Below are 13,755 nucleotides of genomic sequence, written 5' to 3'. Positions count from 1 at the left end.
AAGAACTGTGCATAATAGCATCAGAATAATACAAAACCTGGTCATGTTGTGCTCTTCATGCGCTTCATGTCTCCAAGATGAACGGCAGAGTTTGATCAAAATCAAGTGAGTCTAAAACCAGATCAACGCTGCAGGGGGCCAGGAACAATCACACTTGGATTTGGACCACATCAAACATATCCAGTAAGAAAAACACTATAAGGAAGATGTCTGACCTGAAAGACTTGAGGAGTCCAAGCAGGGATAGATCCAGAGTCCAGAGTGAGACCTGAGACCAGGCCATGTGTGCAGACCAAGAGCAGAAGCATAGACACTGATTTAGAGACACAGACAAACCAGTGATAGAGATAGAGAGAAAAAAAAGCATAGAGAATCTGGAGCAAAATCAGTAACTGACATAGAGACAGGGATTGGATGAAAGCCCTTGGATGACTGACACTGAGACATCCAAGTCTCAAGGTCCTGTACGTGCTCAAAGACAGGCTGAGACCGAACAAACCCAGGGGCTGAATGTGACCTTGTGGAACTAAAAGGTCTAAAACTGAAGTATTCTCAGAGGAGAAGCAAGATGCTGGAGGGGTTTCAGAGATGTTATTGGGTCATACATACGGAGGTTACACAAGAACTGGAGAAAACACTGGTGGATACACTTCCTGTGACAGGGAAGCAGGGGTCTGACTTTTGAGAAATACTGTAATAAGACATGGGACTGACAATTGAGATTAAAAAAAGGAAAAGATTCACAAGAGACTAACTAAGGGAAGTTCTCTGGGTTTGATTTAGGGGAAATCTCAAAGCATAAAAGAAATTCGGGAAAGGTCAGGGCTGGTAATTGTCTGAGGATTTACAAAGACGAAGACTTGGAAACAAAATCTGACAGAGGACAAATCTTGGGAATGGTGCCAGGTAAAGCTTCAGGTCAGGGAGGTTGATAAAGACAACAGATCAGATACAGACACAGAGCCAGAAACAGTTAATCAGTGTTCGCAGTAGAGGAGGGGTACACGTCCTTTTGGAGGTCATCTCTCGCTCCTGTTGACTGGCATGAAAAGCATAACAGCTTAGATTCTTATAGAGCTCTGTAGGTGCAGTCAGACCACGCAAAAAAACAGTACTGCAGTTTTATAAAGGGAGTCAGATGACCTCTCGGAAAGCAGCAGGAAAGAAGAACTAGAGGGAGGCTGCAGCGGGAGAGTGCAGAGGAGGGAACATGGTCAGCGTAGACGTGTAGGAGTAAGAAAACATCTTACAAAATGACATCTTAGTAAGTGAAAATATCCTGAATATAGTCAGATTGATCTAGAATTCCCTATTAGAAGATTACAACCATCCAAGCAGAAGACTATTAAACTTATTTCTAGACATTTTTTAAACTAATTTCAAGCCTGAAATGATCTTGTTCATGGTTTTGTAAAGGATTTTGTTCATTTTAAATATTTATTGCCAGAAAGAAGCAAATGATCTCTTAAAGCTTCAAATGAGTAAAAATGTCCAAAGTAAGTTCAATTATCTTACATTTGGTTTATTGGAATCTTATAATAGGAAATACTACAAGCATTTATATTTAATTATATTATTTTCACTTGCCAATATGTCACTTTTTGCAGGTTATATATATTTAATTCAATTCAATTTTAGTCGTTTAGCGTTTTTGACAATAGGCATTGTCTCAAAGCAGCTTTAGAGAAAATAAGAAATATAGAACAAAATGTTCAAGATTAATATTGGACTTATATTTAAACTTATTTGTATTAGTCCCCTAATGAGTAACTGAGGTGATTGTGATGAGGAAAAACTTCCTTAGATGGAAGAGAAAGGAAACTTGAGAGGAACCAGACTCATAAGGGAACCTATCCTCATTTGGGTGACAACGGAGAGTGTGATTATGAATAATGTCCTTGCTACAGATATATAGATAAATATATAGAAATTCATCACTGTAGGATAGACATCGCTCCACATGTGTTGAAAATTATGTACTATATTTTTGTACATCATGATGCTGATGTCATCCATCCATCCATTCTTTGTACCACGGAGTTATGGGGAATTATCCCAGGGGTCTGTACAATGGGGAAGGGGGACCAACCCATCACAGGGCACAATCATATACACTCACATAGTTTAGAGAAGCCAATGAGCCTACAGCTCATGTCTTTGGACTGAGGGAGGAAACCTTGAGTAGTGAGAACAAATCCCAGAAAGACAGGGACAACACTTAAACTCCACAATGGAGACAGGAATCAAACCTCTAACTCTAGAGGTAACCTCTAATGCAAAGACATATCACTTTCTATCTAATCGAGGAAATCATCGTCATCATTTTGTTCAAAATTTCTCGATTTCTCCTGTTCATCATTGTAGTGGATCTAGAGAACGCTAGGCCTAAAATGGAGTGCTAGTTCATCACAAATAATTCACACACAAATGTAGCATAATCAGTCCAGCTCCTGCCATGTTTTTTGGAAGGAACTTCAACCCACACCAGGGATCCTGAAGCTGTGAGCTGGCAACAACACCTGCACCATGATGTGAGGAAAAAGGTTCCAAAGAAATAAAATAAAAAGATCAACTTTGCTGCTTTTTATTTTGGTTCTTCAGATCAACCGGATGTCCATCGTAGCGAGTTAAATGTTTGCAGAACCCATTCATCACAATGGAACAAACAGCTTCTTCTTCTTCTTCTTCTTCCTCCAAAATTGTTCTTATGTCTCAGTCTGCTATCTTTTCCGAATGGAAAGCTGTTTTTAAAAAAAAAAATTATTTCAATATGTGCAAATCAGATTGTTTCCAAGAATTCTGGGATTTCTTTTTTAAACATGGGATTGTACTTTAGTTACATGTATACATGTATATATATATATATATATTACAATCCCATGTTTAAAATAGATATATACACTATATTGCCAAAAGTATTCGCTCACCTGCCTTGACTCGCATATGAACTTAAGTGACATCCCATTCCTAATCCATAGGGTTCAATATGACGTCGGTCCACCCTTTGCAGCTATAACAGCTTCAACTCTTCTGGGAAGGCTGTCCACAAGGTTTAGGAGTGTGTTTATGGGAATTTTTGACCATTCTTCCAGAAGCGCATTTGTGAGGTCACACACTGATGTTGGACGAGAAGGCCTGGCTCTCAGTCTCCGCTCTAATTCATCCCAAAGGTGTTCTATCGGGTTGAGGTCAGGACTCTGTGCAGGCCAGTCAAGTTCATCCACACCAGACTCTGTCATCCATGTCTTTATGGACCTTGCTTTGTGCACTGGTGCACAGTCATGTTGGAAGAGGAAGGGGCCAGCTCCAAACTGTTCCCACAAAGTTGGGAGCATGGAATTGTCCAAAATGTCTTGGTATGCTGAAGCATTCAGAGTTCCTTTCACTGGAACTAAGGGGCCAAGCCCAGCTCCTGAAAAACAACCCCACACCATAATCCCCCCTCCACCAAACTTTACACTTGGCACAATGCAGTCAGACAAGTACCGTTCTCCTGGCAACCGCCAAACCCAGACTCGTCCATCAGATTGCCAGATGGAGAAGCGCGATTCGTCACTCCAGAGAACGCGTCTCCACTGCTCTAGAGTCCAGTGGCGGCGTGCTTTACACCACTGCCTCCGACGCTTTGCATTGCACTTGGTGACGTATGGCTTGGATGCAGCTGCTCGGCCATGGAAACCCATTCCATGAAGCTCTCTGCGCACTGTTCTTGAGCTAATCTGAAGGCCACATGAAGTTTGGAGGTCTGTAGCGATCGACTCTGCAGAAAGTTGGCGACCTCTTCGCACTATGCACCTCAGCATCCGCTGACCCCGCTCCGTCAGTTTACGTGGCCTACCACTTTGTGGCTGAGTTGCTGTCGTTCCCAAACACTTCCACGTTCTTATAATACAGCTGACAGTTGACTGTGGAATATTTAGGAGCGAGGACATTTCACGACTGGATTTGTTGCACAGGTGGCATCCTATCACAGTTCCACGCTGGAATTCACTGAGCTCCTGAGAGCGACCCATTCTTTCACAAATGTTTGTAAAAACAGTCTGCATGCCTAGGTGCTTGATTTTATACACCTGTGGCCATGGAAGTGATTGGAACACCTGATTCTGATTATTTGGATGGGTGAGCGAATACTTTTGGCAATATAGTGTATTTATATATATATATATATATATATATATATATATAAATTTGTGAAAAAGCCAATGATAAGCGCAATGATAAAATGTTCTCATGCAGCACATTATTTTTTACAGTTTTTTTAGGCAGGGATTGTGAACAAAATGAAATTGATGATAGTTTCACTGGTTTCATCGCACTATTGTGAAAATTACAGTATTATTATACATGCATTCCTTTCAGGGAATATGATGGGTGCTTATACAGATGCTTATCGAGTTCATGGACTGGGGAATTTGAAAATCAATCACACTTTAGTTCTGTTTAGCAGTGAGACAGCAAAATGGAGAAGGAGTAGACAGAGGAGAAAAGAGAGAAAGACAAGCAAGCGTTTCAGGCTTGACATCTTGATGCGTTGCAGCCTGACACACTCATCCGTTTATTTCACTGCCACACACATGCATGTGCACTCGGGGTGTGTCTGAATGCAAATGAATTATTCACAGTGAAGAATGGGCAACGTTATACTTTTTGGTTGGTGGTCTGTCTTTCTTTCTTTCTTTCTTTCTTTCTTTCTTTCTTTCTTTCTTTCTTTCTTTCTTTCACTGTCATGCAGCCGCTGCAAAAAAACAAAGGCATGTTGATTATATTGAATCTAGTCAAATTTATGTACTATTTCTTATAAGATTACAATAAACAAAATATTTATTATTATTAACATTTCTGAGTGTATTTCACTATATTTAAGATTTAAAGTTTTAATGTCTTGTTTTATTGGCACATTATTTAGCTCATTTTAAGCCTTAATTTATGAAAACAAAAATAGCCAGTAGAATAAGAAGAATAACAAAATTGAAGATCCAAGCATAATAACCAAACTTCTATTTGGTTTATTCCCTTTATAATAAGAGAAATAACATTTTGACTATATTGTGTCTTGCTCATTGTATGCAGTAGGAGTGGTAGTGGTCAGATATGAAGCTCAAAGACCTGTGCATTTACAACATTTGCTCTTATACAGCGGTTGGTTAAATTACGCTGTGAGTTTGTTTATATTCTGGGAAAATAGAACTAAATTTGTTCTGAACTATTGTATGCAGAAAAGAAAGAGCCAGGTTTAAACTGGAGTGATGTAGCTGAGGTTGAGGAACCGTCAGAGGCAGAGTTCACACACACTGCTGACAGGACTTCTTTTCTCCTACTGCCACAGAAATACTGATATGGATATTTGGTGCAGAATAATTCAGTCCCTCTAGGGTTTTGCTGAGCGTTTGTGATTGTTGCAGCCAAAAGTGCTCCATTTTGCTGCAGGTTTTTTCCAAAGATTTTCAAAGAATTTAGCGGTGCACCTTTGTGTGTGTGTGTGTGTGTGTGTGTTAAACTACTTACATTTACATTTACGACATTTGGCAGACGATCTTTGAAGTCTCTATCAGTGAATACGTTGACACTGGTTCAGTAGGTCACAGACAATACATGAAACAAACAGGGAAAATAAGAGCTAGTTTAAGTGCTTCAGGGAGAGGTAGGTCTTCATCCGTCATCTGAGGACATCAAGTGACTTAGATATGTGGTCATCTAAGGGGAATTTCAGAGATGGTGGGACCAGGTGAGCATTTGAATCAGCCTAGGATTCTTCTTTTAAACTCTTCTCAGTGAAAACACAAATGCAAGCTACTCTGAATATTGTGGCATTTGCTTGATTTTGCATTCATTTCTATGATCTCAAAATCATGACATCATTGACGGACCGATAAACAGATACCGATGCTGATACTGGATTGCATTACACTCGTGATATGCACACATGTTTATTTTGGCTGGCCTGAGCAACCCAGGATAACTCTTCTAATTCTCTTCTTTTCTGTTCTTTTTAAATGACTTAAAAATGATTAAAAAATTTTTTGTCCTATGTTGTATTTACATTATTAGCTTTAATAGCTGTGTAAGGGTTTTCCCAGCATGAGTCTGAATTAGTTAATAAAACCACAAAAGCTCAAGAAGACAAAAAAGGCAGCAGTCTTTTTGTCTAAAGAACAAGAGAATTACCAAATCAAAAGAAGAGAGAAAGAGGCTTACTTTCATAGTGAAAAGGAGAAAAGAGCGAGACACTGTGTGGAAGGAAATGAGAGGGAAAGAGTAAATCCATTCCCTCTGTGGGGCCTTTCACAGCATGGCATCTGAAAACTGCGATTGTTGCTGCACTTCAATTGGAGCCAGTGACAGTCACCTCTGCGAGTCCTATTTCACCTTCAGCTTCGCTTTTAAATTAATAGGCTTTAGAGGAAGCCTTTGGCACTGAGACGACTTGCTCACATTCTTAGTCATCCTAGACTTTAGAAGAGTATCCTAGAAAAAAGAAATACTCTTACTCTGGGAAATGAGTTGCAGGAGTCTTTTTTTTTAAGGGGCTTTGAAAGAATGAATAGAGGAACAAATGCAGCGGATATAATTAGATATCGCTTTCGGGAAAGAATTTGAGTGTTGTTATTTCCTGAATTCAAAACATGTCATTACTTTTTGGGGAATAGTGCATGACTGAGCACCGGGAGCTTTTATGGATTAAATGTATTATTGGATGTTGGAATTTTTTGAGAACTACAGTATATAACCTTTTCCAAATAGCTAATTTGGATGAGAGGAAAAAATGTAAACTGGTGGACTGACCTTTTAATAGAACATCCCACTGTTAGTTGGGTTTCATTTATAGTGTCCTGTACTAATTTTTTTTGGGAATATGTGGTAGATGTGAAGCACATTGTTATAAGCGACTGTTAATAATGTTACGGTATAATATAATACACTGAAACCTAACTATACATTTATATATATATATGCGTTTATATGAGAGGAAAACACAACCGGGGATGAGGTAGCTTAGTGTTTAAGCTGTTGGACTATTTATGGGAAGGTTGTGAGTTTACCAAACTGCCACTGCTGGGCCCTTGAGCAAGGCCCTTAACCCTGAATTGCTCAGTTGTATAAAAAAAAAATTAGATAAAATGTAAGTCGCTCTGGATAAGGCCATCTGCTAAATGCCAGAAATGTAAATGCAGTATGTCTGATTCAAGTGAAAAACAGCTGTACAAGCTCTTTATTTTTCACAACACATTTTTGCCTTCTTTTCAGTTCATGGAAGCACTTAACCATCATCACACTATAAATTGTGGAGAAATAATAAGAAAAGCAGACTGATTACTCAGCGTGTGAATGTGAATAATGTGAATTTATAAACATGGGGGTGGATTAGCTGCTAGTGCAGATACCATGGACACGCAAATTACTGATCCCGGTGATTGAGTTTTTCATTTGCAGTTGCCAGGTTTAGTAAGCTGTTGATATAACAGTCAACAGCGTTTTATTGTTATTGTTATTATTATTATTATTTCACACATCCAACATAGATAGAAAAAAAAAAAACACTACTCAACTATTGACTAACCACATGCTCCGGCTGTTGACGGTAATCATTTTTAACCAGCTGTATTATTTATACCACGTAGACAATATTTCCAAAATCAGGATTATGAAGAGAAACAGTGACTCAACTGAAATAAATACAGTACAGTGCAACACAAACCCTGGATCTCTAACAGTGTAAGAGAAGAGTGGCTGAGACACACCTCTTCGTTCTGGTTGCTTACCAGTCTCTAGCTTGCAAATGTGAATGTAGCTGAAGACTAGAGCCAGAATGAAGTGTTGCTTGCGAAATGATGGAGTAGACCTTTAATGTCACGGGCATAAATGAGGCCCAGACAAGTGCATGATTCCCACACTCTCTCATTACCCTGTAAAGAGGCCAGAAAAGGCATGACATGAAGAATGGAGACAGTTTATCTTAGAGCATTGTGAAACGTAGTACATTTTTTAAAAAAAGGAGATTGCAGTGGAGGGACAGATCTATGAACAAGAGCGGTGTTTAAGGTCCTTTCTTTATCTGAGGGTTTTTTATTTAGCTTTTAAATGAGTGTTACACAGAGAACCAGAACCAATTCAGCTCCATTTATGTATAGAAATCCAGTGAGTGGCACAGAGTGCAGGCTTGGCGTCAGGCACGGCTTCAGACACCTATAAACAAGGAAGGCCCCAGCACGGTAATTGGCAACATGCAGATCCAGTACGTGTTCTGCGAGCTGACAAGCTAATTACAAGCAAAGACGAATCATGCTACTTATTTAAGAAAGAATCGAACTGTTTTGAAGAACACATGAATACGAGTAATAAATATATTTGGTGTGAAATGATTCATGAGGTATTTAGTGGAACAGAGACACAAATTATTATTATTTTTTAAATCTATATAAATTAGCATAACCAGCAGAATTATGATGACTTCAGAAAAACAGAGAGACCAAAAATCAGCATCACTTGTTAATGAAACCTTGGCCTTGTGTGACTCGTAAAAAAGGGCATGTTACTTTTTGTTGTTTATGTGGTGACTTCATTAGCATACCCATCTGGCCTGGAGAGGGAAAGACGGGAAGAGCAAGATGGACAACAGGGAGAGAGAGCGAAGGAGTAAAAGCAGTTAGTGAAAGAGCCAAAAGCAGCCTCAGGGGAAAGAGAGGAGTAAAACAACTTTGAGAAAGAATCATTTTAGAGAAATAGAAGCTTGCAAAAGAGGAGTCAAACAGTCTTTATTGGGGTAAACATGGCTGCTACTAGCCTCTATATTTTATTCATGGATTATTTTGAAGAGAAACTAAGCAATACATACACTATTTACTTCCTGCAGTGATTTGGACGATGTATACGTCTGACATGTTGAATTTATTTCGCCTCCTAACAGCACAGAACGTTTCCCACCACACTGGAGTACATGTAATTCACTAAAGCTCTAATAATCAGCTCAAGACCTAGGGCATTTGTCAGTACTGTGAGAAGTGTGTGCGAAAGTTTCAGTAAATGTTTTACTGGCATATGCGTCGTTCTTTTTTTAAGTTAAGATTTATGCTAGGCATGTTGGAATGATTTTCATTATCCTAATGACTGATCAGCTCTAAAGCAAAATCAAATGGATTTTAGTCTTGCATTTCTGTGGCTTCAGTGGTTTTCAATTGCTCAGTGGTTTAAAAAAACTTGTCTAACTGGCCTGAAGTTAGCTTATTAACAATCCAGTTCAACTGATTAAATGTTGCTGCTTTGTAATATTTTACATCCTGGACTATTTATTCCCCAAACAGGTCATTTCACCTTCCTGTTTCATTCGAGTGGAATTTTTAATTAAACCAGACAAATCCATCGTTAATGGTTCATTAAGATTTGCTGCTGGGAAACAAAGGAGGATCCTGATTGTGCAAGACATAATACTATGTTTTGGGGTAATTAGGTGAATTGCTGACTCGTGCTTAAAATAATGAGCCTCAGAGGCACGTCTGATTAGAATAACAAGAACATTAACAAAGGCAAGTGCAAGTGGACAGCTAAAAGATGTGTGTGTGTGTGTGTGTTTGCATTTACAGTTTGTTAACTGTGTTGTTCAGTTCATAGAAACTGAATCACACTATAAATTATGGATAAATAATAACAAAAGCTATTAGTTTAATAACACAAGAGGGAATGTTTTATGTATTTATTAAATAAAACAAAAACAAATTGTGCTATAATTCCTCCCTACACAGTTTTTAGTCTGATGCTATCCTAAGTCTGTAACCTTGTGAAGCAGTTTTGTTCATTGAGAGAGGCTTCAAAGCACTTTTGTACATCGCTCTGGATAAGCTCATCTGCCAAAATGCTGTAAATTTAATTGGATAAATCGCTAATACAGACACCCCTGGAAACAGATTACTGATTTGTTTCACTCGTCCAAGATCCAGACGAAGAAAAAGATGCTAGTTATGCTTTTAACAACACACAGTCACTTTACATTTAAACATTTCATGAGAACGAAAGAGAACAGCACAGGCAAGACTTTCTGCATTTTTGTCAAGGGAACAACAACGATCTGCTTCATCAATAGTGACATTATCCGAAGAGGATAAATATTATAGCTGCAATAAAGTCACAAGGATTCAAGTATTCACTTCTTTTCCATAGCTTCTCTCTGTGAATTTGTGATTTGTCTACACCTGAGCATGTTAGCATGCTGTTTTTGATTCAGCTCTGACGTGATGCAACTCTTTTTTTTTCCCCACAGGAGTTTCCTATTCTATGTTTCAGAGGCCGGCACATGATGATGATGTCACAGTGGAAGTTGTCAGGAAGAGACGGTCACTGTCTGAGCCGAGAATGACCAGCAACAAAGCCAGTCAGGAGACTTCAGAGGCCGAGTCACAGGATTTACAAGGACCGCTGACAGACTCCGAAGCAGATAACAACTACCAGATAACTGTAAGCTTTTTATTTGTTTGTTTGTTTGTTTGTTTGGCTGGGTACCCTGTGTGTGTGTGTGTGTGTGTAGAATGCTTCAGGTGTTTCCTCCAGGTACTCCAGTTTCCTCCCCAGTCCAAAGATATATGTGTGTGGCTGATTGTCATCTCTAAATTTCCCATAGTGTGTGAATTTGTGTGTGATTGTGCCCTGTGATATGTTGGCACACTATCCGGGGTGTCCATCTTGTCATCTGTGTCCCCTGGGATAGATTCCAGGTTCCTTGAGACCCTGTGTAGGATAAGCAATACAGAAAACGTATGGATGGAAGTCTGTTTGTCTACCCAGCAGAGCCAGATGGACGACAAGACTGACAGAGAGGCTGTAGAAAGACTAGAGACAACAGAGCATGATAAGCAAAGAGCTATAAAGCCGTTTCATCTGATTTAATGAGTCTGTCGGTCTCATCAGGGAAGATGGCAAAGAGCCGCACCTAAAACGCAATTTGCACTACAGCATTATGGTCCTTTTCAATACTCGTGTTTAATGTTTCTATTTAATGTATTTCATTGGTGTGTGTGGGTGTGTGTGTGTAGGGCTCACTATCTCATATGATTATAAAGATGACTTTGACTTTGAAAAGAGATCAGGTGGTGTCGGAAAAAAGCTGCTTATTATTAAACCTCATGTGGTCAGAGCTGTGTGTTTGTGGATGTTTGTGTATGCCTAGGAAGAAAGAGTTTTCTGGCTCAGCAGAGGGTGAATTAGACAGGCTTTAACTTTCTGTGTGTGTGTGTGTGTGCATGGATCACAGACAGAGGTGAAGGTGAGAAATGATTGGATGAGTCTCTGCATCTGTGTGTGTGTGTGTGTGTGTGTGTGTGTGTGTGTACACCTGTGAGGGTATTCCTACTTTAGCCTTGCTTATAATAAGGACTATAGAGTCTTCAGATTGTATGCTTCAACACACACACACACCGGGTATGTCAATGTGGCATCTGTTCACTCTGTTGGTTTGGACTTCTTAAGGTTTAGACATGTTTTTTCTCTCATTTTCTTTCCTCATTTCTCTTCTCTCTTGATTAGTCTGAAAAAGTAGTCTTAAGTTTTTTTAAGTTGTGTCCCAAATGATGTACTGTACTGTATACACTATACACTGTGTGCTTTACCAACTAGTGTATGCATTTTAGAAGGGTAGCATTTTCTCAAATGAAACAGTAATGTTTTTTTACTAACTTGAGTATAAGCTGTTTCCCAGTTGATGGTAAATGGCATCAAACATGAAATGCAGCACTGCTAACTTACACAGAATATATGCAAATTAATATGGGACCATCGCAATTGGCCCACCTTTACAAGTACTTGGCCCTGCACCAACTGTGAGCCAGTGGCATCACTTCTCCTCTCCTTCTCTCCTCCTTTCACGCACCGGGTCAAGGCTTGGCTACATCTTTCAACTGTACAAGGGTTTGTAGTTACAGCTGGTCATCAGATGGTCCCCCCCCCCTTCTTTGGTGTTTCACCCATTTATGCCCATGACACATCAGGATTGCTCGACAGCTGATCCAGCATCCTGGATCTACCCCTGCTGACCACCACCCAACTCTGTCATAGTTCATCCTTCAACAGGTTGGCTCTGCCACTGCACCTCCCGCTGTGTCCAGATCCAATGAGATGCTGTTTCTGCCTGTTTGGTGACCTTGCCTGCCAGTTGTTTCCTGGCCATCCCTTCAATCCCCAGCAGCCCAAGGGTTCTCCAGAGTGACTGTCCAGTAAAACCTCTGCAGTCGACCTCTACTGGTAAATTCCAGGCCTTCCATTCATTTTCTTGGCTATCGAGGATAAGGCCTTGATATTTCTTAAGCTTGCGCTCATCCTTTCTTCCCAGGGTACTGTTAACTCCATGAGCACCACCTGCTTGGAGCCTCTAGACCAGAGGAGAAATATCTCAGGGAATTTGAACCACCTCTTCAACTAAAATGTTGACAAATAAATCAGACATATATCATGGGCTAATTTAAAAGACATTTTAAGACGTCTTGTCCACCAGAGTGTCGTCAACCATCTTTCCTATCCAGCGTCAGCACCTGGTAGCTCTGCCCCTTATTCCATTACATAAGCAAAGCTGTGCGGATTGAGTGCATCCAACATTCTACACTTTCTCAGTAGAATAAGTGCATCATACAGGTACCTGGTTGGATTTTCAGTATGAACACACTACTCACACTATTTCAACTACAAAATGGTGCAGAAATGTCAGATTTGGGACACACCTTCAGTCTCTCAGGCACGTCTGGCTAAACCAGAGCCAGCCCTCATCATCCTTGACAGTGACCTCAACACACTGACAGATTTGTTCACCATCCTCTCATTCTGCTGTTATTTTGGGCCATTTTATATAGTCTCTATGTCCCTTTGTTACTTCTCTTTGTGTCTCGTTTTTCTGTCTTTCACGCTTCACCATAGCTGTCGTGAAGTCTAGCTTTTCCTCTCCTGTCTCTCATTCCTCTCTCCTGAGAGATAAGGACGAGAGCTGGAACAGAGCACACAGGCTTTGAGGTACACGCTATAATGAAATGGTCAGAAAGAGTCTTTAAAAGTCTAGTTTGTTGTGCTTGATCGATCAAAGGCGGCAGTCAACTTGTGGTTATAATCTATAATCTGTTCAATTCTGCTTTAAACTTCCCTGTGTAAATGTGTTGGGAGTTAACTAATATTCACACAGACATTACCTGTTAGTCTGTGCAGCTCTCTGTTACAAGTTTTACAGGCAGCCCCACAGTCATTGGCACTCTTAAACAGAATGGGGGAAGAAATAATTGAATAATAAGACTGATTCAAAATTTCCACTCAGAGAGTAAGAGGAAAAGAACTCTTAACTTTGCCTCGAACTAAAATCATTCTCATGAGAACATCTTGAATGGAATAGAATAGGATAGTACTCTCATCTTTAAAGGGAGAAAAAGTCATAAAATATGCTGGTGAGTTGTTTGTTTTGTGGCTGTTTATACAGGAGTTCTTTTGAAGTATTAGGATATTTCAGCCCAGAGCCTGGTTGTCTCTAACACAAGGTTAGCTGGAGATTGATATTTCAACAATGCTGGAACAATGCAGAGATTCATGAAATGACAAATAATAAAATTTTGAGCGACAGTGTAACGGACAGGGACGGACACTGCTGATGACAGGGATCGAACCCAGATCTCCTCCGTAAGCTTGATTGCCCGCAGGGATTCAGTATGTGCACTGCTTTTATTTAACAAAAGTAACACAACTTAACAGAAACAAACCATAACTATGGCACGGGAACTTAGATAACCTCAACAAAAC

At 39.8% G+C, this 13,755-nt stretch overlaps 1 protein-coding gene across 2 annotated transcripts in view; it reads left to right on the top strand.

Annotated features, from left to right (window-relative positions):
* Positions 1–13,755, top strand: part of plxdc2b (plexin domain containing 2b) — a 117,088-nt gene that overhangs the window by 39,016 nt on the left and 64,317 nt on the right. For both annotated transcript variants that reach the window (XM_058394814.1, XM_058394813.1), the window contains exon 2: positions 10,253–10,446. In XM_058394814.1, the coding sequence (XP_058250797.1) occupies positions 10,253–10,446 (194 nt within the window). The remainder of the gene's footprint in view (positions 1–10,252; positions 10,447–13,755) is intronic.

This window comes from Hemibagrus wyckioides, linkage group LG07, assembly GCF_019097595.1.
Source record: "Hemibagrus wyckioides isolate EC202008001 linkage group LG07, SWU_Hwy_1.0, whole genome shotgun sequence".
NCBI classification, from domain to species: domain Eukaryota; kingdom Metazoa; phylum Chordata; class Actinopteri; order Siluriformes; family Bagridae; genus Hemibagrus; species Hemibagrus wyckioides.
The sequence above is the reverse complement of the archived record's forward strand: the minus strand, read 5'-3'. Positions and strand labels throughout refer to the sequence as shown.